Source organism: Rattus norvegicus, chromosome 4 (assembly GCF_021556685.1).
Source record: "Rattus norvegicus strain SHRSP/BbbUtx chromosome 4, alternate assembly SHRSP_T2T, whole genome shotgun sequence".
Classification (NCBI taxonomy): Eukaryota; Metazoa; Chordata; class Mammalia; order Rodentia; family Muridae; genus Rattus; species Rattus norvegicus.
The window spans coordinates 13,458,402-13,484,890 of NC_141537.1; the positions used below are offsets into that span (position 1 = coordinate 13,458,402).

Consider the following 26,489-nt stretch of genomic DNA (forward strand, 5'->3'; position numbering starts at 1 on the left):
AGCCAATAGCCTTTCCTTCCCAGACACTCCTCTGTGCCAAAGGTGTTTAATCTCAGGCTCACTCTGAGAAGTGGGGTACGGTTTTACTACATCCACCTGCCACCATGGCAATAAATGCCTTGAAACCGTGGACTGCCTCTTTTATCCGGATCTGCAGTGGGGAGCTGTAGAGAAGCCTTTCACCTACAGAGCTGCTGTCTAATCTCCTGCGGAAGGCCTCTTTGCATTCCCAGAGGCGCTGTCACTAAGCCCAAGCCGGCCACCACCATCCAGCTAAAAGACTCCCCACGGGACCAGCCAGAGCATCCCCTTTCCCCCTTGGCCCAGTCTAGATCCAGCCCCGTGAGCCCCAAGAGTTCTCAGCTCTTCCTCGGCATCCCAGTGGTGCCAGGATGTCGAGAGCCTGAGAACCGACTGCCTCCGCCTCCTTGCAAGCCCAGGAACCTCTGAGACAGCTCTGGATGTCGGTGCCTTAGCGGCACTTACTGGTCCCCAGAGACGTATCCTGTGGCTTCCCACAGCCTGATACCCACCAGCGAGAGGTAAATTTCCGGTGCCTTGCCTCCTGGAGCGGTTTGGGCCCTGTGGAAGAGCAGACCTCATTGTCCCACAAGTGTGTACACAGGGTCTGCAGTTGAAGGAAGGTAGCCAATTGTTAGGCTGTATACACAATTACCAGGTACTGAGAGTTTTAAAAACCTAATTCAGTTTTAATCTGTATTAAAAGTTTTCTATATTTTTCAAACTCGCTGTTTCTGAAGTTATGCCCATTATTTAGCCAAGCACAAGACTTTGTTAGAACCTTTCTGCTTGATTCTTTTGTTGAGACAGCATGTAGGTATGTTGTGCCTACCGTGTTCACGGTCCTTTTGCCTTTTCCTTGTGAGGTCTGGATTCCTAAGTTTGTAGCACATGTCTGGCCTTTATTACTTAGTAACTTTCTACATACAACATACATGGTTTTTACTTGTGTCTGCTACTACAGTGACTAAAATGGATATCAGGAGTTATTACCTTTAAGCAAATTCAGCTTAGATAGAAGAGAAGACAAAGATGACTTCAAGCAGAAAAGAAGCAATATTACAGTGTATGTGACTGTAATTCTTAGATGCCCCCAAGTTACCTTTTTGAGAACCAAACAAGGATAATTTTTTAAAAATTTCCTTTGGGAATTTGCAACTTCACTGGGGAGGATACATAAAAATAGTATTAAAAGGTTGTAAAAGAAAGCGTGAGAGGTTCACGAGAGACTAAAAGCAGAAAACTATGTCTGCGTTGTAAGAAAAATGTGGCAGTTAAGGTGAAAGGCGGTGCCTGACTGGGAAGCATGTGGACTTGATTTGTTCTTTAGTATTTCTAATCTACTTAAACAGTAGTTGTGCCAAAAGGAAAAGCAATGACATCGGTTGACAGTTGGATACAGTTAGAGAAGGCAGGGGGCAGGACTAAAGTCAGGAAACACTTAGCAGCTGCTGTTCAAGGAGGTTGGTTGGCAAGGGCTATGGCTGTGTCGTAATAGTGGTCACTGCAGCACGACTGCTACTGTTGCAGTTCCGAGTGTCACCCCTGCCACCCAGCACATCCTGTGCCTCATCTACGGTGCTGCAAGTACTAGGGCGTCTTACTGTTTACATCAGCGAGGTTTCTGATGTAGGGATTACTGTGTGTGAGTGTCACTGATCCTTGTGTGTGCGTTACTGTACTAACACAGCTAGGAAGAGCTCTATCGGTAGCAGTGGAAGCTCTTGACCTTTTGTTACCTCTTTAACATTTGGTATTTATAGTGTTTCAGATGTTGAAAGCATATAAATGAATATGCATATATGCTTGCTTATAAAATCTTTTTGGAACTTGGTCATTCTAATTATTAGGATATAGAAGATAGGAAAAACCAAGGGGATAAATCTACGTAGACATAAGGATTTGACCTTTGCTTCTGCCTGGTCAGTAAGTTAACCAAGAAAAGAAAAGCATGCACTGTGTTCAAGAATAACATCTAGGTGTAAGATAGCAAGGAGGTTGCCTCGCTTCTTTTGCCTTTGGTCAGCAGTGAATCTCAGTGCCTGGTCCTGTTTTTCTTCTTTCTCCTCTGATTCATCTGTCAACTGTACTCTTGCCTACCAGAACTAACTCTTATGTTGTTAAGTACACTTCAGTATCATTTGTATTGGATGTTCTTTTTTTGATGTGAACACTAGATGGCAGTGTTGTGTTGTAGCTTTAAGTTGCTGTAGAAACCAGCTTTAACTCAGCATTGTCCCTAGTATTTAAAAAGAAAGTGATTTTGAAATTTTTCCCCATTTGGTTTGTTTGAGTGAAAGGAATTATTTATGATATGTACATCTAAAGTTAGCACAAAGAAAAAATTATTTTTATTTTATTTCATTTGAATCATTTCTGTATTGAAACTATAAAAAACATATTAGGATAGATTCAAGGTTTTGAGATCTGAAAATAATTCTCAGTGCTTATACTAATCATCGTCACGAGCATGTGAGTGTACTCACCAGCGCTTTCGTGTCTAGGTGAGCAGAGGGAGGAGCAGCACACTGAACATTGTAAAGTGTGTGGCTGTTCAGATTTACCCAATTTTGAAAACATTTCAAATGTTTCAGACTCTTAGATGTGAGCCATACCTAGTCTTTATCCTTTACACCTTTGAGTCATCCGTAGGTATCTGCTTTAAAGTCCTCGTTAAGGCCAGTGCAGCGTGCCGTCCATTGTGCGGATGGGGCTGCTGCCTCATGCTGTTCCCCTCAGTTGTTTCCACGCCTCCACACCACATCCACGCAGCAAATGGGGAGCCTTATGGGTGCTACCTTCATGTTTCTAATTCGATCAGATAGGACCTTTAAAGACCTTCCTCAGAGGTAAAATAGCAAGTTATCTTTTCACACAAGCATAGTAAGTCTACATTATGGTTTTTTTGCATTTTTTTCTTTTCTCTTTGATGAAAAATTACTAACTTGTTGGGAAAATGTTGAACATTTACTTTTTAAAGCAGGAACACAAATACAGGTCTTTACACTTGTCACATATTCTTATTTTAAAATATTAAGCCACATTACTTTACCTTTTCCCCAAAGGATGAAATTGCTAGTTTATTTCTAAAATCATTGTCAATAAGTTGCAAAAGTGATTTGAAAAGGAAAACTCCGTTTTTTGAGAAGTGGAGACTTACATTTTTGATCTTCCTCACTTGTGAAAAATAAATTTAAGGGAATTTATTGTGATTCATACATGTAATTATTTAACATGACAGTTATATTCTAAAGATGTGCTAGGAGTTAATAGCAAGAAATGGGTGAGAGGTAAGAGCGAAGTCTCAGAAAACACTGTCGTGCAGCCTGCTGGCTGGCAGGTGTGTGCGTGTGTGTGTGTGTGTACGCATGTGTGTGTTCAGCTACATGCAGTTTTTGGGTGATTGCATGTCGTGTTGTACATCATTTAGTAGAAATGCTCAATTTCCTGTGGATTTATTTTTACATATGTGAACATTATTGAAAACATTTTAGAATATAAGTTACTATATAAATTTTTATTTCTTAAAATAGATGTTTCTACTTTGTTTTTATTTCACATCCTATGTATTAGGATATATTTGCCTGTCTTTGCTGCACTACTTTTTTTATTAATAGCTTAGTCTCTTCTCCCAAAGTTTTGTAATTAATTAACCTTTAGATGTCTGCTCATCTGCCTTCTGAGCTCAGAATGAAGAATGGAGCTTTCCTTTACCTGGCAGTGTGGGCAGGCGGGTGCTCTGTCCTTCATTCACCGCAACTGCAAGGAAGCCTTCTTTGCTGCTACAAGAGCTGACATGTTATTTCACTAAAACCAGAGTTTGGGCATTTTCCTTCAAACACACATACATACGCGTTGTATTTGTTTTATTTTCAGATTTTTTTAAAATGGGAGCTATTTAACTTTTTTCTTGTCCTAAAGCATATAAAATTTAATTAGATTTCAAAGTTAGTACCGTATCCTTCTTATAGTTGAAGTTTTCCTTGTTTGCTTAAAATCTTATCTAATAGGTATTTGTAAGTGTCTGCTTCACTTCAAACACTGCATTGGATAAAGACAATCTAAGAGGACCCGACTGTGTCTGTAGCTTCCTTCTCTTCTGTGGAGACGTTTGTAATTATTCTGAGAACAGAACAGCACTGAAGAACATAGCACGCACATGCTCAGAGTCTGAGTACTGGGTCAGTTTAAAGGTAGGGACAAGCATTCCTTACCTCAGTAGTCCCTGACGTTCGGTGACTTAGAGATCCAAGTGTCTTATAGAGAGAGAAATTGTTCAGTTCCCCCCCCCCCGCCCCGTGGGCATATTACTGCTGTACCACCCACCGCTGGGCAGCAGGCTCCTTACCTCAGAGGCTCTTAAAACAGCTGCGGATGCCTCTGGGTTGGAAGCGGTGACGCTGATATGATTTTCACTAGCTGCACTGTTGGTGTAAGGACCATTGCTTATCACCATTGTGCTGCAGCACAGGGTACAATGCAGGTATCAGAGATCCCGTACTGTTGCTAGAGCGACTGTAAAGGCAAACACACACATTAGAACGAGATTGTTTTCAGAGAGAAGGGAGTGTGAGTTAGGGGAGAAATGATTAGGGACAGTCTCCATTATGGAAATGCCTGCTACATTTTCAAATATTGTGGATACATGATAGAGTAATGGTCCTCCTTAAGCAGGCTTTGCATGATATTTTAGTATACGGCTCATCGGAGTTCTTGCTTTGGAGGAGATTAGACACACCAGGCTTCCGTAGACTTACCACACATGCACATTCATAGACAAACTGGATAGAAAATTAGGGTTCTTACCACAAGTCACTTTTAGAACCTAATTGCTGACCGGAAGTCCCCCACCCGCGGATCCCGGCCCGCAGCAGCTCTCTGCTCCCAGACCCGGTGAGAGAGAGACCCAACCGCCTGGTCAGGTGGGCACTCCTGAGGCTGCAGAGCGGAAGAGACCACCAACACTGCTCACCCCTGCCCACATCCCTGGCCCAAGAGGAAACTGTATAAGGCCTCTGGGCTCCCGTGGGGGAGGGCCCAGGAGCGGCAGGACCCCGCCGGACCCTGAAGGAAACAGACCGGATAAACAGTTCTCTGCACCCAAATCCCTTGGGAGGGAGAGCTAAACCTTCAGAGAGGCGGACAAGCCTGGGAAACCAGAAGAGACTGCTCCCTGCACACACATCTCGGACGCCAGAGGAAAAAGCCAAAGACCATCTGGAACCCTGGTGCACTGAAGCTCCCGGAAGGGGCGGCACAGGTCTTCCTGGTTGCTGCCGCTGCAGAGAGCCCCTGGGCAGCACCCCACGAGCAAACCTGAGCCTCGGGACTACAGGTAAGACCAAATTTTCTGCTGCAAGAAAGCTGCCTGGTGACCTCAAGACACAGGCCCACAGGAACAGCTGAAGACCTGTAGAGAGGAAAAACTACACGCCCGAAAGCAGAACACTCTGTCCCCATAACTGACTGAAAGAAAGGAAAACAGGTCTACAGCACTCCTGACACACAGGCTTATAGGACAGTCTAGCCACTGTCAGAAACAGCAGAACAAAGTAACACTAGAGATAATCTGATGGCGAGAGGCAAGCGCAGGAACCCAAGCAACAGAAACCAAGACTACATGCCATCATCGGAGCCCAATTCTCCCACCAAAACAAACATGGAATATCCAAACACACCAGAAAAGCAAGATCTAGTTTCAAAATCATATTTGATCATGATGCTGGAGGACTTCAAGAAAGACATGAACACACTTAGGGAAGCACAGGAAAACATTAATAAACAAGTAAAAGCCTACAGAGAGGAATCGCAAAAATCCCTGAAAGAATTCCAGGAAAACACAATCAAACAGTTGAAGGAATTAAAAATGGAAATAGAAGCAATCAAGAAAGAACACATGGAAACAACCCTGGATATAGAAAACCAAAAGAAGAGACAAGGAGCTGTAGATACAAGCTTCACTAACAGAATACAAGAGATGGAAGAGAGAATCTCAGGAGCAGAAGATTCCATAGAAATCATTGACTCAACTGTCAAAGATAATGTAAAGCGGAAAAAGCTACTGGTCCAAAACATACAGGAAATCCAGGACTCAATGAGAAGATCAAACCTAAGGATAATAGGTATAGAAGAGAGTGAAGACTCCCAGCTCAAAGGACCAGTAAATATCTTCAACAAAATCATAGAAGAAAACTTCCCTAACCTAAAAAAAGAGATACCCATAGACATACAAGAAGCCTACAGAACTCCAAATAGATTGGACCAGAAAAGAAACACCTCCCGTCACATAATTGTCAAAACACCAAACGCACAAAATAAAGAAAGAATATTAAAAGCAGTAAGGGAAAAAGGTCAAGTAACATATAAAGGGAGACCTATCAGAATCACACCAGACTTCTCGCCAGAAACTATGAAGGCCAGAAGATCCTGGACTGATGTCATACAGACACTAAGAGAACACAAATGCCAGCCCAGGTTACTGTATCCAGCAAAACTCTCAATTAACATTGATGGAGAAACCAAGATATTCCATGACAAAACCAAATTTACACAATATCTTTCTACAAATCCAGCACTACAAAGGATAATAAATGGTAAAGCCCAACATAAGGAGGCAAGCTATACCCTAGAAGAAGCAAGAAACTAATCGTCTTGGCAACAAAACAAAGAGAATGAAAGCACACAAACATAACCTCACATCCAAATATGAATATAACGGGAAGCAATAATCACTATTCCTTAATATCTCTCAATATCAATGGCCTCAATTCCCCAATAAAAAGACATAGATTAACAAACTGGATACGCAACGAGGACCCTGCATTCTGCTGCCTACAGGAAACACACCTCAGAGACAAAGACAGACACTACCTCAGAGTGAAAGGCTGGAAAACAACTTTCCAAGCAAATGGTCAGAAGAAGCAAGCTGGAGTAGCCATTCTAATATCAAATAAAATCAATTTCCAACTAAAAGTCATCAAAAAAGATAAGGAAGGACACTTCATATTCATCAAAGGAAAAATCAACCAAGATGAACTCTCAATCCTAAATATCTATGCCCCAAATACAAGGGCACCTACATACGTAAAAGAAACCTTACTAAAGCTCAAAACACACATTGCACCTCACACAATAATAGTGGGAGATTTCAACACCCCACTCTCATCAATGGACAGATCATGGAAACAGAAATTAAACAGTGATGTAGACAGACTAAGAGAAGTCATGAGCCAAATGGACTTAACGGATATTTATAGAACATTCTATCCTAAAGCAAAAGGATATACCTTCTTCTCAGCTCCTCATGGTACTTTCTCCAAAATTGACCATATAATTGGTCAAAAAACGGGCCTCAACAGGTACAGAAAGATAGAAATAATCCCATGCGTGCTATCGGACCACCACGGCCTAAAACTGGTCTTCAATAATAATAAGGGAAGAATGCCCACATATACGTGGAAATTGAACAATGCTCTACTCAATGATAACCTGGTCAAGGAAGAAATAAAGAAATTAAAAACTTTTTAGAATTTAATGAAAATGAAGATACAACATACTCAAACTTATGGGACACAATGAAAGCTGTGCTAAGAGGAAAACTCATAGCGCTGAGTGCCTGCAGAAAGAAACAGGAAAGAGCATATGTCAGCAGCTTGACAGCACACCTAAAAGCTCTAGAACAAAAAGAAGCAAATACACCCAGGAGGAGTAGAAGGCAGGAAATAATCAAACTCAGAGCTGAAATCAACCAAGTAGAAACAAAAAGGACCATAGAAAGAATCAACAGAACCAAAAGTTGGTTCTTTGAGAAAATCAACAAGATAGATAAACCCTTAGCCAGACTAATGAGAGGACACAGAGAGTGTGTCCAAATTAACAAAATCAGAAATGAAAAGGGAGACATAACTACAGATTCGGAGGAAATTCAAAAAATCATCAGATCTTACTATAAAAACCTATATTCAACAAAATTTGAAAATCTTCAGGAAATGGACAATTTCCTAGACAGATACCAGGTATCAAAGTTAAATCAGGAACAGATAAACCAGTTAAACAACCCCATAACTCCTAAGGAAATAGAAGCAGTCATTAAAGGTCTCCCAACCAAAAAGAGCCCAGGTCCAGACGGGTTTAGTGCAGAATTCTATCAAACCTTCATAGAAGACCTCATACCAATATTATCCAAACTATTCCACAAAATTGAAACAGATGGAGCCCTACCGAATTCCTTCTACGAAGCCACAATTACTCTTATACCTAAACCACACAAAGACACAACAAAGAAAGAGAACTTCAGACCAATTTCCCTGATGAATATCGACGCAAAAATACTCAATAAAATTCTGGCAAACCGAATTCAAGAGCACATCAAAACAATCATCCACCATGATCAAGTAGGCTTCATCCCAGGCATGCAGGGATGGTTTAATATACGGAAAACCATCAATGTGATCCATCATATAAACAAACTGAAAGAACAGAACCACATGATCATTTCATTAGATGCTGAGAAAGCATTTGACAAAATTCAACACCCCTTCATGATAAAAGTCCTAGAAAGAATAGGAATTCAAGGCCCATACCTAAACATAGTAAAAGCCATATACAGCAAACCAGTTGCTAACATTAAACTAAATGGAGAGAAACTTGAAGCAATCCCACTAAAATCAGGGACTAGACAAGGCTGCCCACTCTCTCCCTACTTATTCAATATAGTTCTTGAAGTTCTAGCCAGAGCAATCAGACAACAAAAGGAGATCAAAGGGATACAGATCGGAAAAGAAGAGGTCAAAATATCACTATTTGCAGATGACATGATAGTATATTTAAGTGATCCCAAAAGTTCCACCAGAGAACTACTAAAGCTGATAAACAACTTCAGCAAAGTGGCTGGGTATAAAATTAACTCAAATAAATCAGTTGCCTTCCTCTATACAAAAGAGAAACAAGCCGAGAAAGAAATTAGGGAAACGACACCCTTCATAATAGACCCAAATAATATAAAGTACCTCGGTGTGACTTTAACCAAGCAAGTAAAAGATCTGTACAATAAGAACTTCAAGACACTGAAGAAAGAAATTGAAGAAGACCTCAGAAGATGGAAAGATCTCCCATGCTCATGGATTGGCAGGATTAATATAGTAAAAATGGCCATTTTACCAAAAGCAATCTACAGATTCAATGCAATCCCCATCAAAATACCAATCCAATTCTTCAAAGAGTTAGACAGAACAATTTGCAAATTCATCTGGAATAACAAAAAACCCAGGATAGCTAAAGCTATCCTCAACAATAAAAGGACTTCAGGGGGAATCACTATCCCTGAACTCAAGCAGTATTACAGAGCAATAGTGATAAAAACTGCATGGTATTGGTACAGAGACAGACAGATAGACCAATGGAATAGAATTGAAGACCCAGAAATGAACCCACACACCTATGGTCACTTGATTTTTGACAAAGGAGCCAAAACCATCAAATGGAAAAAAGATAGCATTTTCAGCAAATGGTGCTGGTTCAACTGGAGGGCAACATGTAGAAGAATGCAGATCGATCCATGCTTATCACCCTGTACAAAGCTTAAGTCCAAGTGGATCAAGGACCTCCACATCAAACCAGACACACTCAAACTAATAGAAGAAAAACTAGGGAAGCATCTGGAACACATGGGCACTGGAAAAAATTTCCTGAACAAAACACCAATGGCTTATGCTCTAAGATCAAGAATCGACAAATGGGATCTCATAAAACTGCAAAGCTTCTGTAAGGCAAAGGACACTGTGGTTAGGACAAAACGGCAACCAACAGATTGGGAAAAGATCTTTACCAATCCTACAACAGATAGAGGCCTTATATCCAAAATATACAAAGAACTCAAGAAGTTAGACCGCAGGGAAACAAATAACCCTATTAAAAAATGGGGTTCAGAGCTAAACAAAGAATTCACAGCTGAGGAATGCCGAATGGCGGAGAAACACCTAAAGAAATGTTCAACATCTTTAGTCATAAGGGAAATGCAAATCAAAACAACCCTGAGATTTCACCTCACACCAGTGCGATTGGCTAAGATCAAAAACTCAGGTGACAGCAGATGCTGGCGAGGATGTGGAGAAAGAGGAACACTCCTCCATTGTTGGTGGGATTGCAGACTGGTAAAACCATTCTGGAAATCAGTCTGGAGGTTCCTCAGAAAATTGGACATTGAACTGCCTGAGGATCCAGCTATACCTCTCTTGGGCATATACCCAAAAGATGCCTCAACATATAAAAGAGACACGTGCTCCACTATGTTCATCGCAGCCTTATTTATAATAGCCAGAAAATGGAAAGAACCCAGATGCCCTTCAACAGAGGAATGGATACAGAAAATGTGGTACATCTACACAATGGAATATTACTCAGCTATCAAAAACAACGAGTTTATGAAATTCGTAGGCAAATGGTTGGAACTGGAAAATATCATCCTGAGTGAGCTAACCCAATCACAGAAAGACATACATGGTATGCACTCATTGATAAGTGGCTATTAGCCCAAATGCTTGAATTACCCTAGATCCCTAGAACAAACGAAACTCAAGACGGATGATCAAAATGTGAATGCTTCACTCCTTCTTTAAATGAGGAAAAAGAATACCCTTGGCAGGGAAGGGAGAGGCAAAGATTAAAACAGAGACTGAACGAACACCCATTCAGAGCCTGCCCCACATGTGGCCCATACATATACAGCCACCCAATTAGACAAGATGGATGAAGCAAAGAAGTGCAGACCGACAGGAGCCGGATGTAGATCGCTCCTGAGAGACACAGCCAGAATACAGCAAATATAGAGGCGAATGCCAGCAGCAAACCACTGAACTGAGAATAGGTCCCCTATTGAAGGAATCAGAGAAAGAACTGGAAGAGCTTGAAGGGACTCGAGACCCCAAAAGTACAACAATGCCAAGCAACCAGAGCTTTCAGGGACTAAGCCACTACCTAAAGACTATACATGGACTGACCCTGGACTCTGACCCCATAGGTAGCAATGAATATCCTAGTAAGAGCACCAGTGGAAGGGGAAGCTCTGGGTCCTGCTAAGACTGAACCCCCAGTGAACTAGTCTATGGGGGGAGGGCGGCAATGGGGGGAGGGTTGGGAGGGGAACACCCATAAGGAAGGGGAGGGGGGAGGGGGATGTTTGCCCGGAAACCGGGAAAGGGAATAACACTTGAAATGTATATAAGAAATACTCAAGTTAATAAAAAAAAAAATAAAAAAAAATAAAAAAAAAAAAAAGAACCTAATTGCTCTCTCCATTCAAACCCTGGGGCATGTTGTAAACAGTTGACTTCTTAGAATGGCTGGCAGACACGCCCTCATTGTTCAGAATAAGAAAGAGCTTAGTCAGAACTGTCTCACATATTCCCTGGTGTCCGATGCCGCATCAGTGTTGCTTGTGTATGGACTCTGTATTTATGCCCCTTATTCTCCAGTTCTCCATCCGCATTGATGACTGCATTTGAATTAATCTGAACACCCCAAATATATCTTAACTCTGGTTTGATAAACCTGATTATTCCTTAATTTCTGTGGAATTTCAGTCTTAAATTTTTAAAACTGGTCATAAAAATAAACAAATTTGCACATTAAGGAAATAAAGTAAAACTGGTTATCTGTTCATTCACCCTCTACTCTGTGTGTGTGTGTGTGTGTGTGTGTGTGTGTGTGTGTGTGTGTGTGTGTGTGTGGATGGGGAGAAAAGTAATATTACGTTTTCAGTTTAACGAATGGAGAAATATCTTCTGAGTTTTTCTTTTAATTGACCACATCCAATATGCTTTTTCCTCCTAAATACTAAGCCTAAGCTTCCTTCATTCTTTTCCCCAGCACCTTCCAGTCTCGGGGAGTCATGAGCCTTATCACTTCTTAGGACTACACCAGCTTCCTCTCTGGGCCCCCTGCCTTCAGGGCAAACTGAATTTGATTCCTGTTTTGTGTTCTTTTTGTGTGTTTGTTGTTGTTTTCTGCTTATACTTTTTAAGGAGTTACATTATCTGAAGAACCACCTCTCATTCCAGAGCCTCTCTTGTAAGGCCCTGTTCAGTCTGACCCCATATTTGACACTTTGTTTCTTCTCCACCCGGTTCACAGTAAGCTGCTTCCTCTCTGACGTGGATTAAGTTCCCTGGTCTTGGTCTTGCAGCTTTGCAGTGCTCTGTCACTGTTGAGGTCCTTTACCCCTCGTGGTCTGTCACACCCTTCTTGGATGTCTCAGGAAGTGCACGCTTTGCCCCATTTGCTCAAGGTCCATCCGTGATCTCGAACCAGTAATGTATGTCCAGGCTTGTCCTTGGCAGAGCACGCACACCTAGGTGCTGCCATTTACTGTGTGTGACTGCAGCTTTCCTGAGTGCGTAGACTTTTCCATACGCAGTGTTTGTAAATAAGCGACTTCCACTTTCCTTATGTGGACTTAGGACCATCCCAGTCATTAAAGCTTACCAAATGCTTCCAGGGATCAGAGCCATTTCTTTTAGTTCCCTTGTATATATACAAAAGAATACATGCCATTTTTGGCTTATCTGACCATGCTCCTTTTGGAGGTTAAAAAAACTGTGGCAAGTTTAAACTGAATCGCTCTCTTTCTTGCTTCACTTACCTCGGCATGTATGTGCATACATCTGTGTCTGCCGGTTTGTGTCCATGTGTGTGTTCCTGTGTGTGTGTGTGTGTCTGTGTGTCTGTGTGTGTGTGTGTGTGTGTGTGTGTGTAAAAATGAGATGAACAGTTAACTTATGCCACAAACCATCACAACCTTTGATACTAACCAATTATGATACTTGCTGAGTTTGTGTGGATCTCACACACTGATACTTCATATATTAAGTTTATTTAAATAATATGTTTTGGATCATAGAGGTTTTTTAGAACAATTAGAATATGGAGTATTTCGTAAATCAGTTGACCTATATACCTACCATCCTATAAAGGTATAAAAATAATGAGCCTGTTAGAAATTAATTACAGTTGTAAATTGATTTCCGTCTGTTGGCAGAAAGGACAGTTTATTAGCCCAGGAACAGGTTCCCACTGTTTTTACATTAAGCATTTCCAACTGAAGCTTGTTAGTGACGGCCTCTCAGATTAAGAAAACCCCCTCAGTGTGGTACATGAACTCCTATTGTTAAGATATAAATAATCAGCTCATCTCATGGATGAGAACAAAGAACACAATAACACAGCAAAGACTGAGCAGATATCTCATGGCCCCATTTAAGACATACGTCAATAGTATTGTATATAGAGATTTTTATTTTTACATTTTCTTTGTGAATACATCAGGAGGTAAAGGAAAAGGGTTATATACTTTAGTTTTTAATATTAAATATTTTACTTTTAATCAATATATAATTCAGCATATTTATGGAATATAATATAATTTAATGTGTACAATCATGACAGCAGGGCAGTGAGCCCTTCACTAACGTCCCCCAGCAGGGACATTTTGCACAAGGTCAGGTGAAGGTATCCCGGTCAGGAAGCTGGCATTAATGTGGTCTACTGATCCTAGTCTAACTGACCCACTTCACACGCACTCGTTTGTGTGTGATTGTGGCTGTTTGGGTGGTTGTTTTGTGGGTGGGCAGCAAGGCGCACTGCTTTCCGAAATGTTCATTTGTGTACTAAGGACAGAGCCCTGGGGATGCTACCACCAGGCTGCTCCTCCAGTCCCTGCGTCTGTTCATCTGTACATACATCTCTGCATCCTTGGTCAGAGGACACATTTTCCCGTCGGTCGGCAGGTTTGCATATTCATCTCCACAGTGTGCACCTTGACTGTGGAGATGAATATGCAAACCTGCCGACCGACGGGAAAATCACACCATCTTCATCATTAATGGACCTACCTATTTCCCATTGACAGCTATACCCTTAGATCTCCCTTCCTTCCCCGCTCTGTGGTAGCTGGGATTCATTTTTCACGCCTCAGTCGTTTGTGCTTGTGTATTTGTACCTTAGTGTACATGTGGCAGGCGGGTGTCCATGCAGAAGTCAGTGTTGGGTGCCGTCCTCTGTCAGCCTACCTTATCTGTGGAGGCAGGATCTTTTACCATTTTACTAGACTGGCTGGGCATCAAACTCTTGGGCTCTCCCTGTCGTACACTCCCCAGAGTTGTGATGGCAGGTGCATATTGCCGTGCTGCCAGCGTTTTATGTGGGTGCTGGGGAATCCTAACCACCTCTCAGGTCCCTTACGCTTGTTAAACAAGCTCTTTGCCCACTGAGCAATGTCCCGGGCCAGCCCCTTTCTTTGTTTTTATGGCTTAGTGCTCCGTGATGTGACTGTACCGGTTTTTAAACATTAACCTGTCTGACATGCACGTTCTTTCAAGTATTTTAGTTTGGAGGTTCTTGGTGCAGGTCTTTGTTTTGACTTTTATAAATGAAGCTACTCTGAAATTTGGTCTGCAGATTTTTATATGAAGTTGTTCTCTTGCCGTGAACACTTACTAAATAGGTTTGGCCTAAATAGGTGCTGTTACAATTTTTAATCAGGTATTAGACACATGAGATGTGCTGCATTTCCTACATGCCTGCTCTCTCTTGTTCTTTTTCTTTCTGGTGCTCAATGCTCCTTTTATACTTTTGTTTTAAGAATTTCCCTTGGCTATTCTTTAAAGGTAGGTCTGCCGGTGGCACATTCCCTAATTTTCTCTTGTTTAAGAATGTCTATTTCCACTTCATTTGCAAATGATAGTTTTGCCAGACACAGACTTATCAGTTCATTTTCACAGTGCTGCCTTCTGTCCATGGGGAGACTAAGGCTGGCCATAAATCTTGTGTTGCTGGCTGGCACAGTGCAGTTCTAAGCCTGGCTTACTTTGTGTTGTTGGGCAAGGAATTTGCAAGTTTTTACCTCCGTTTAGTCCTCAGGGCCTAGCATCCTGCATTGGCCGCAGTGCTACCCCTTTCCCTAGCCTCCTTGGTTGACCCTTGTGTTGGTTACGTCCAGTTTCCAGTTGTCCTCAGCAAGGCGAAGCAGTGTATCTGAATCTATGCCATTATATTGGACCTGGGAGTTTCTTCTCCTGTGGTTATCCTTTTCTAAACCCTGTAAGCCTTCGTTAGTATTTGATTATGAAATGTGTTCACAGTAATTCAGAGCTCAATTGAACAACAAGCCTTCTGTACACTACAAGTGTTAAAAAGAGATCGCCTATAATGTTCAAGTAGAGGGTGTTTTGTTACTGTTTGGCAAGTTTTTTTCCAACAAAGATTAAGTCCTTCTGAGATGTTAATTTATAACCTGCATACTCTTCTTTCTTTTCCTTGCTGAAACTAGAGAAATCTATGAGTGGGTTTCTGCTCCTAGGACTGTAATGACAGACGGGACTCTTCTGGCTATCTTTCTTGGGTGTTGTATGTCAGTGAATCCAAAAGAGCTAGATGGGAAAGACGGTCTTGTCTTTGTCTTCCTCGTGCCTGTGCATGTGTACTGGACTAGGCAGGAGCTTCTGTGTCTGGAACTGTCTGACGTGCACACTGACTGCCTCAAGCTATTCCGCTGTAAGCATCGAGAGCTGCTCTTGTTGGGTTGTCATGACTATTTGAAGTTAAGCGAGAAAAATTATTTTCTGTGATGTTGTCTTTGAATGTTCACATTCTAGAGTAAGTCCCCAAGAGTTTAATGGATATATAATTTTTAAAAATAGATAATTAAAGATGAGATCGTGGAAAAGGTAAATGTCCTTATAGTTATGCAGGAATAGGAATAATTTTCTATATTTTTCTAAAAGTTTTGATTTAGAGTTTTGAATTGGTGTGTTTGAGATTTAAGGTGTTAAACCCAAAAATTATTTTTGTGCTTTAATATATTCTGATTTTACTCTAGCAACATTTAAATAAACTAGGAAGGAATTTTTTTAATTTTTTTACATTTTTAAGAAGGTATTCTTAAAGTGTCAGTATGTTTTTATACTGTTTATGTAACAAAAGTTTTCCTGATCTATGTATTCATATATTACAGTAGTTCTCATATAACAAGGTTGGGGAATGAGTAACCCTGGAATTAACGCTTTTTGTATACCAAGTCTAGATGGATTATTTTGTTTAGCTTTGAATATTTTAATACTAGCTTTCTTAAAATAGCCCATCATCTCCCTAAAAACTGATATCATCATTGAACTCATATTCCGGAAGTGACTTTGGCTGTTCAGTCTTGAAATGATATTATCATGCATTTTCCTACTGTACGTGAGTGGCTTATAAATGGCAGAACTGAAAGTGATCTCAAAGCCGTTGACTTGTTCCAAGCCTCTGCACAGTCATTGCAACTGCCCTGTGGGTATAAGCTCAGATATCTGAAAACATTTTTGAAATTTTAACCTAGCTCAGTTAAAGACACATGTTATATTTGTCCATGAAAATTGTGGATGAAGAATAACAGTCAATAAAGAATTTAGTTAAATATTAGATAGTATTTAATCTATAGGAAAATGGAAGTTATAAGAAGTATAAGGGAAAATCACGGGCAAAGTAAGTAAGTAATGTTCTCTCTTACATTAGAAGAAGAAGTACAAAGTAGGCTGCCTTTAGTAATAAAGGAGCTTGTAAACTTTCCAAGTGTTTTAGCAAATGAATCCCTATGGGGGAAAAAAAATGGCTGCAGTTACTATAGTTTTGCCATGGGAGAATGTCTTAACCCTTTCATTAATTTAACCTTCTGTTTAGGGCGGGAGTTAGCTCACTTAGTAAAATGCTTGCATGTATGAAGACCCAAATTTGATCATCACTGTACACACAGAAAGCAAAAATGTGGCACACATTTGTGATCTCAGAGCCTGGGAAGCAGAGACAGGCAGACCCCTGCAGCTCACTCGCCTACCAAGCCAGCCAGACTGATAAATCAGAGAAGAGAGACCCTCACTCAAAAAAGTAAAAAGATTAATGACTTCTGAGGAATGATACCTGAGTTTATCTTTGGCCTCCACATGCACACATATTCAAGTGTACTCAACACACACACACACAGAGGAACCTACACACATGCAAATGATGTTTATGTAAGAAAATGTTGTATTTTAAAATCATCTGTTAACAAACCAGGACTCTTTGGTAAGTATCTGTCATTGTTAAACTAGGTTGTTAAACACACATACAATTTGGGTGTGCAAACTTTACAATACTTGTGTTTTTTATGGATTCATTTATGTGTTTGTTAATAGCACTGTGAACAAATAAAGATATCATTCAATCTCATTAAGTTTTCTCATAACAATATCCTTTCTTTTTTAGATTACCTCCCTAGTGACTCTTCAGCTGTTAACCGTAGTTGGTCATGAAGATCAACTTAATGGACCAAAATACAAATGCACAGTTTCTCTAGATTTCATCAGATCTATTGCGCGGTAAGTGTAGATTATCTGATTATGTAAAGGTCACAATCATGCAAATCATATCTAACTAAAAGTACCCTTTCTAATATAACAAAGGAGCGATCATTGTGACAAAAGTGAATGAGTTCCATTGTAGTGTGCTCTAATCTAGTTTACCAATGATGTGAAGTTAGAAGTGGTGGTTAGTGTGTTAGATGACAGAAATGAATTGACTGCAATACTATATATAGGAAGGCCGGATTCCAGAGATCATCGGATACCAAAGCTCATGTATATGGAAACATGGCACTTGAGAGCATAGGTCATCATCTTCCCCCACATCAGCCCCCTGCCCTCAAGTGACATATCAAGTGCTGACTTGAGCTCTTGTCTCTCTCTCCCATGTCTTGTCTCTTGTGCAGTTTTCTTCCTCAGGTCCTTCACCGACTCTAACCGTACTACTCCTCTGTAGCTGTCTGGTGGCAGCCATTTCTTCTGTCCAAGCTGATCCTACAAGTCTTTTCCTGTCGCAGGTCATTTCCATGACTTCCTCCTCTTTCCTTGATCTCCTTAGGAAGATTACCCTGCCTCAGGCTCCAGCCGTCACAGCTTAGGTGTTGAGGAGGAGCGCGTGCACTGTCTAGCATTCACTCCTGCCTGCTAGATTCTTGGCTTTATGTAGACCCTAATGTCTGTGCTCCTCTTTCCATGCTTCTTTCACAATACTGCAGCCATCGATTTAGAACCCTGTCAGTGCCATTACTGCTGGTGGCTGTCTGTTTCCCTTCCTGAGTGTGTGTGGTGGTGCAGGGACCCTACCTAAGGAGTTCTTCACCTGCCTGTGTTCAGAACTCCCCTCCATTTCCCTGGAGGGCGTTCCTCTCAAGCTGCTGATTTTCTTCCAGTGGCCCTTAGCACACTGACCACTCAGTTCTTGCTGCAGCCTCTTCGAGAAGCCGTGATTCCAGGGTTTCTCCTTGTTCTTTGGCTGTTTTTGCTGAGGCTCATTTGCCAGCCTGTTCTCCCCACCCGACCTTTAAATGGAGTTAGCTGTTCCTCGAGGCTTGATCCTGGCCTCTCTTCTCATAATACACTTTTTTCCTAAGCAATTTTAACTGTACCTACAACTTCAGCAACCATTAGTAAGTCCCATTATTGTGAAAGGGCATTTCATTTTCATATTTTATATTTTTGACCTTTATTAGACATGACAGTTCAACTCGAGACCAAACTCAGAAATTCTAACCTGTTTTCACACACAAACTGTTTTCTTTTCTGCAGTCAGAACTGCAGTCTGCCGTGCTGCAGAGGCCTAGAATTGAGAGTGATCTTGTTCTTCCACACTGTCCGTGCCTACTCACTGTTCCGTGAGGTCTCTAGTCCTTGTGTAGATCACACGATGGCGACAATCACACGATGGCGACTTCACCACTCTACAGTGCTCTCTTGCTCTTCAGAAGCCTCCTAATTAATTTTCTCTACTCTCTTCTCCTTACAGCCTCTGTCTTCACTACAGGCAGGAAGATCTATAAGAAGTTGGCTTCATTCTCCTAGTAGCAATTCTCCTGTATTTCCTACATATCGTATGCCCTTGTCCTGTGGGCTCACGCTTGAGCCTTTTCTCGTTTTTTCCAGTCACTGCTTTCCACTCATAGTTCACTGTGAAGCTGTATTTTACTTCCGAAGCCCTTTCAGACATACCATAGCCATCCTCACCACTTCCTCTGTCACTGGGAAGATGCCGTTTTGATTTATGTTTATCAGTATAAATAGTTAGCTGAATAATTAAAGTCATCTTCCTGAACATGAGTCCACGGAATGGGAAGCACAGACATCGCTCTATATCAGATAAAAAGCTGTGGCGCTTTGACCCTGTAGGTGTTGTATAGACATTGCAAATACTCTTGTCCTTTCCAGTGTCAGTAAAACCCTAGGTAGGTGGGCAGAATCGTGTGGGTTTGTTTTGGAGGTGACATGAAAAAAAGAGTGAAGAGCGGTCTCACTGGGAATTGAGCTGGGGTAGAAGGAGCAAGTCCCTGTGTTGACTGTCAGAGAGGTAGCTGGGCCGACTTTGAGGATCTGTGCCTGTCCTAATTTGCTGTCTATTGCTCTGAGAAAGATCATGGCCAAATGCAACTTGGGGAGGAGAGGGCTTATTTGGCTGTCACTCCTGATCACGGTCCACCCATTGAGGGAAGCCATGCTGGGAACTCAAGCAGGGCAGGAGCCCATGGGGGCTCTTCCTACTGACTTGCTTCCCATGGCCATTTACTGCTTTTTATACCACCAAGACCACCTGCCTAGGGGTGTCACCACCACAGTGGGCTGGGCCCACCCATATTAATCATTAATCAAAAAAATACTCTATACACTTACCTGTAGACTAATTTGGGAGTCCATATGTTTCAATTGAGATTCCCTTTTTCTAGATCACTCTAGTTTGTGTCAAGTTGAACAAAATACTGACGCTAGTCAGCAAAGTAGCAAAGAACAACCTGTCAGATCGACCAATAATTTATATTCTTAGGATAGATACTGTGCAGTTATTAAGACTTCTACTTTGAAGGAAAAACATAGGGAAGAGGTCGTGGCAGAGCCTAAGTGAATCAAGCAGGTGTACATATGTGTAGCCTCTCACATGGATTACATGTGTGTAGACTCTCACCGCCTGTAAACTAAGGCAGCTTAACAGTGGGAGTCAGCAGTCCTGACTTCAGGAGCACTGTCAGCCCATGAAGGGCGGGATAGGCCGCCTCGTGTTCTATTCGTCAGTAATATTGATAAGAAAGTAGATGCAGCAAGCACAGGTTTGGCTTTTGTTCTTTTATGCACTTAGCATTCATGCCAGTGTTGTGTACAGACAGCGCTGGGCTTTGGAGACCCAGACGCAAGTATGCCATGGCTGCAGCTCGTGTGCACTTATGAGTTAGCTCTTGTTTTGAAGATAGGAATTTACTTAGATGCTGAGGGAAACCAGAGGACAGTTAATGATACAAAACAAAACAGATATAAAGCACAAAATGTTTGCAGTGCTGTGTAAGCCTGGATGTAGAGAGGAGTTGGTCAAGCCTAGGTTGAGACAGCAGTGTACGTGGGCCTTAGAACTGAGCAGGGCAGATCCAGATGCTGACCTTAGTAGATGAGGAACTTCTCACCTGATCTCTGTTTTCTCCATGAAGGAGGAGGCAGAATTATGACCAAAGGCAGAAACAGTAGCAGTGTTGACTGAGAACGGGGTGTGATATTGGAATCAGAAGCTGTGGATATGAAGCCAGTGCTTACAAGAAAAATAGTGTGCTGACAGGGCTTGGAGTCCTTGACCTTGAGTTTACAGTGGCACCAATCTTAGAGACTGTGGTCTTTTGCAGCAGCATCCATATGCTAGACCCAGGGCTGCAGAGAGGAATAATTGAGATCACATGCTGTTGGGCTCTGCCAGGCGAGTGGCAGGTGAGCTCTTGGTATGATGAGCTGTGGAGTCTGCGCTGGACAGAAAGGAAGCCAGGGGCCAAGGGTCTCCTGCCTAGCACATAAACACTGTGTTCGTAGGTCAAAATAAAATGAAGGGTCTGTAATCTAATTGTCTCTAGGTGTCCCAGGTACTTGAAATAGAAAAAAATAACATCTCAGTAAGTATGTTCTAAGAGTAGAATATTTCTGAGAATTCTTATTCTGAGTGTTTACAGATGAAAAGGCAAATATATAGTAAGTTTACAGGTCTTGGGGTACAAAAGAAACCAAACTCTGTGCTAACTGTGTTCCGTGACTAGGAAATGGTGACAAGGTAGACAGAAGGCAGGTGACTGAAATGCGCTGGGTCTCAAGGGCAGGGATCTTACACAAGGACACCAGTCTCACCTGACTGAACTGTCTGGCATACATTAGAAAGATGAACCTGTATTAGCAAGAACTGAAGAGAAAACTGTGCCCTTCAGGGAGAGCCATGTTTTAGTTAATGCCCAGAATGAGAGAAAAGAAATTGATTAGAGACATGGAGAACTTACAGACAGGAAGCTGCTTCCAAGAAGAAACCAGAATGTAGAGAAGAAGTGTGAAGAGGAGGACGTAGAGCCAGGAACTCTGGGGAAGAAACTATGGAACAGTCTTTCTGTGGGGTGAGGGGTAGGCGTTGGCAGTTCTCCATAGTCAGTGGAAAGACTACACAATGCCTCAAGGTTGGAAGGTAAAGTTTGTTAGTGACAAAAGCTGACAAACAGATTTTCAAAACTCAAAACTAGCCCCAAAGTATAAAAGCATGAGAAAAGTCTTTACTATGATTTAAGAATTGACACGATAAAATAAAAAGATAGAGATAAAACTAAATCCTTAAATGTGTATTGTATGGTTTAGTAGCTCAGCGAGTGAAGCATTTCCACACAGGCTTCGGGACAGAGGTTCAGAGCAATAGAGCCAGGCTGAGGCGGGGCAGAAGGGCATGTGCGTGGACTCCCAGCACATGAGAGACAGGGGCATGATGGAGCTGGCTGGCTAGGCTACCTAGAATTGCTGAGGTCTGATCAAGGGAGACACAGTGTCAACTCGAAGCCTCCCTGTGCACATACCAGCACTCATATACTTACAATCCTGCATACACACATATATTCCACATATCATAGGTACAAAAAGAGTTCCCTGGTATTTTATATTGCCACTGTGGTCATGCTGTTGAAATTCTAAATTGTTTCAGAAGATGTATGTGGGGTCAGTAGATAGGTCACCTGTTTGTTGAGAGCTGGGGTGACCTGTTGGCCTTCATACTGGTGGCTTTTCCAGGGAGATCTCTGACCTGGCTAGTTGCGAGGGTTCAGGCGAAGGGGAGAGAACTTAAGCAGGGAAGGGGAATGCCTTTGTCTCCAACGCTGCCACTTCAGTTGCTCCGAGACATCAAGACATGGTGGGCTGAGCCAGCAGGAGACTGGCTAGCCAACGAGGGGTGCAGGGAGCTACTGCTGGGCAATTTGGGGAGAGCAAATCTCTTCCCCATGCTGCAGTGTTACAGCTCTAATGACAGATGATGGTGTAGTTCTCGCATACCTTTAATCCTTCTGGATAGGATTCTTATATACAGTTTTGTGGTGGGTCAGGGTCTGACAGCAGGTGCTTCCTAGGCTTGGTCTGAGAGCTTGGGAAGACCTCATCTACATGTGGGAGGGCGTGGTCCTGCTTCTATGTGACTGGCCACAAGCCTCTCTACAGGGGAGTGTGGCTACATTGAGAAGGGCCTGGCCTCCTGGGAGTTTAGGGAAATGCCTACTGTCCCTTAGGGTCTCTGGGGTTTCAACCTTATCTCAGCTGGGAACCAGGATACCTTTCACAGCCCACCCTCCACAGGGACCATAGAAGTAATCGGACACTTTGCTTAGTAAATGTTGCATAAAGTAATGATCTTATACATCAAATCCCCTAGTCACTTAGTTGTTAGGTTTCTGCTGTTCGCTTGTTTGGTTTTAGAGGGAAACTATAAAATCTTACAGCATGGGCACTGGGGAGCATGTGCTGCCCTTGCAGAGGAACTAGCTTAGGTCCCCACCATCCACATGGCCATCAGCTCATACCTTAGTTCAGTGAATTCAATGCTGTCTTCTGGGCTTTGTGGACATCAAAACATCTTTTGTTTAGTTGTGTGTGTATGTGCCTGTGTGTGGGTATGTGCACATGAGCACAAGTAACTGCAGAAACCAGAGGCAATGGATCCCTGAAACCAGAGGTGCAGGCACTTGTGAGCCACCCAGGTGTGGGTGTTGGGACTCTAACTTGGGTCCTCTGCAAGAGCAGTGTGTGTTCTTAACCACTGAGCCATGGCAGTCCTCAGACTTTCAGAAAAAGAAATTACACAGTGATTTGCTTTCTGGGGGAATGCCTCACTGACAAAACAGAGACCCAGAATGCCGTGAATTGTCTAAAAGTGAATGCTTTTAAGTTGCTTGGGGTGTTTAACTCAGACCATTTATTCTTAGTATGTTATTGCATAAACTATGCCGTAACAGCACGGACTAAAAAATTTACGTAAACATGTAAGGGTCCTATCACAAAGTATCTGCTTTCATTTGTTTGGGCAGACATTTTTCCATGGTTTCTGCAGCACAGTTGTGACTCTGTGTGTTCTCTGTGCGTTCTCCCCGTACATTCTTAGTCTTGTCGATGCGTCTTCATATTGGTCATTTGTTCCTTCCATGCACTGGTCTATTGAATAATGCTTTGGGATATAGAAATTCTCCCAGGTCTCTGTCAGGTTGTTTTTTTAACTTTTCTAGCACTTTTTGTTTTCACCCAGAACAAAACCAAACAAACAAATAAGCAAAAACAAGGCATTAAATCTATTTTATTTTGTTGACCATTCAAACCATCAGTGGAAATGTATTCAGAGAGGTATATGAATACACATTTTCTCTTCCTCATGAATGAGAAAGTCTAGCCTACTGTTTCTGGTTTCTCTCAAGATTGATAATCAGGGTACTGGCTGTGAGGGTATTTTTAAGGTCCTTGCTACAGGAACTCTGTTGCCAGTAGGTGTGAGAGGTAAGTGAACGCAGGACTGTGTTAGCCCATCACAGCATCATCCTTGTGCATGAGAGGACTTAATTGAAATGATCACTGTTTTGCTGCTTAGAAAGGTTCGGTATTTCTCAGGGAGGCACTTGTTATAATAAATATATTCTTCAGTTCAGCGTGGGTATCTCGGTAGCCAGAGCATCTCGCAAATCGAGCTATTTTTAAATGTGCTTCAAAATCTGTATCTATAATTCCCTATCCATATATTTAAAAAATATTTGGCATGTCAGTCATTTGTGTAGAAACTTTTTTAGAAAGTGTATAACAAAATGATAGACAGAAAGAATAATGATGATAGTTTAATAAGTAATGTGCAATTAGTGACTGGAAAAGGCTGTTCTCAAGTGGATGATTATTTTTGTGGAACTGAATACTTAGGGCTTTAATTTTATACTTATTGCTAGATCATTATATCTAATTATTTTGACCATTTATTCAAATAATAAACCTCCAAGTCTGAATATTTATAGTGAAGAATGAGTTTAGAGAAAGGAAAATAATTATATGTCTCTTCCTCTGTTATTTTATTCTGCCTGCTATCAGAGTGTAAAAATATACATCTCCATCGCCCGTTGTATCATGTTCTTGGACCACACAGATTTAGCTGAAATGCACACACAGGTCAGCGCTGCTAAAGACTGGGATAATGAAAGCTGCAAACGAGGACAGATGAGCTGCGCTGGTAAAGCAGGTGTTGGGAGGGAAACAATGTTCTGAAGAAAACAAGACTCAAACCCTTCTGCATCTCTAATCACTTCGTCTGATTATTAGGCAGAAAGCAAGCAGCTTCCAAATGGAATCTAAACTCCACACAATATAGCTCAGTGTTAAGGAGCTCTAACTGTCTTAAGGAAAGTAATTTCTGAATGGTTCACAATGGCTTAACGTCCCGTTTATAGGGTACATCTAAAAAGTCAGTGCCGCCACTGTCCTGGTGATCTGACAGCATTGTCCAGTGTGATTTGCTTCCCACATGCCCTGCAGTCCCTCAGAGCTGAGCAGTAGAGACTGAGGATGCTAATGTGCTATCTGTTTTTGTTTCTAGGACGGTGAACTTTGACATAATAAAATACTTGTATGATTTCTTGTGAAAACAAGCTTCAAAGCCATATGGACACTGTGACAATGACTAAGCCAAGCTGTGTTCATCCAACTACTCGGTTGGCCAGGGAAAGGAGTTCTTTGGCTCTATTGGATTTGTCCAAACAGGTGCTGGCCCAGCATGGAGCCTGATGAAAACCCTCTGATTGGTCTGGGTAGATGTGAGCAGAAGACTATTTACCAGGGGCCCGGGAGTATTTGGAAGCAACGTGTTAATTATAAACAGCAGGGTTTGAGCACAATCTGTTCTACTCTTAATGATGTTATCTTAACACTGAAATTGCCTGAAACCCATTTACTTAGGACTGTGCTTTGCTCTATGAACTATCCCCTGCGCTTTGAACGTGCCAGCAGCCCTTGTTTGTTTGCCCAGCCTTTTCACTTCCTCTCCACGGGAGCCGCTGCCAGCTCTTGCCAGAGCAGATTTCCTAAGGCCACTGTTTTAGAAGATCATGGTTGCTAAAGTATGCGCTGTATATGCTTATGGTTTACCCTGGTTTTCCCAAACACAAGGCAGCTTGTTCATTGTACACACAACAGCTTCATGTCTGACTCTGCTTGCTGCCCTGACAGTACTGGTCACTCTCGTTAACCACCAATGGCTTTTTAGAGAATGTTGTTTTCCTTCCTTTTTGCTTTTGAGTCGCTGAGGTTTGAGAGCCCCACAATAAAATTCTTCCTTTTACATTGTACCTTGCTTCTGACTGCCTTACTTGTTCATATTTTCTAAGTGGTTTCCTGTTACATTGAATACTTGAAAGTTTAAAGAGCTTAATTATAACCTAGTTTAAATGTTTCTTTTCATTTTATGAAGAAAAATTCTCACAGTCGCCATTCGTAGGTAGGAAGCCTTTCTATGTGGTGATTTATCTGACCCTTTCTTCTTCAAAGGAAACATGTTATTTCTGTCTCATTCTTATTTTGAGGTACGGAATACAATTGCATTTTGCCTTCTGAGTAAGATGGGATCTTTCCAGTCAGGACAGCACCACAACTAGTGAGCGTTTTTCTTCATGCTCTTCCAGGAAGTTGTTCCAATGCTTCCCAGGATGCTTGGTGAAGGAAGAACCCGGGAAGAGTGGAGCACAGAACAGATTCACACTTGGGTTTCCAAATACAGAGATCTGTAGAGAGTAACCTGTAGGTAACCATCGAGAGCAGTGCCTTCTGGGATAGATGTGTGGACGGCTCTGTATGCAACTGTTGAAAGCAATGCTTTCTGGGACATGAGCAGAGAGCCTGTAGGTAACCCATCAAAGCAGTGCCTCCTGGGACATGTAGTTTTTGGTTCCTGTTTTGCTACACAGATGCTGAGTCATGGTTCAAGCTGTCCTGTGAGGTAGAAACACACCAGAAAGGAGAGCAATTGGCAGATTAGAAACTGAAGATGAACGAGAAAGGGGTGAAGTTTCTAGTGTCCACACCATTGCTCCTCAGCACAGCTGGTTACCTGTCTCCTAT

General features: G+C 41.9%; 1 protein-coding gene across 2 annotated transcripts in view; it reads left to right on the forward strand.

Moving 5' to 3' along the window:
* Nucleotides 1-25,720, forward strand: part of Orc5 (origin recognition complex, subunit 5) — a 64,378-nt gene extending 38,658 nt beyond the window's left edge. The window contains exons 13-15 of one of the 2 annotated variants that reach the window (XM_087657955.1): nucleotides 4,032-4,214; nucleotides 17,296-17,408; nucleotides 24,973-25,720. In XM_087657955.1, coding sequence (XP_087514081.1) covers nucleotides 4,032-4,214; nucleotides 17,296-17,408; nucleotides 24,973-25,018 — 342 coding nt within the window. In that variant the 3' untranslated portion in view covers nucleotides 25,019-25,720. 2 annotated transcript variants of the gene reach the window in all.
* The last annotated feature ends 769 nt before the right edge of the window (nucleotides 25,721-26,489 follow it).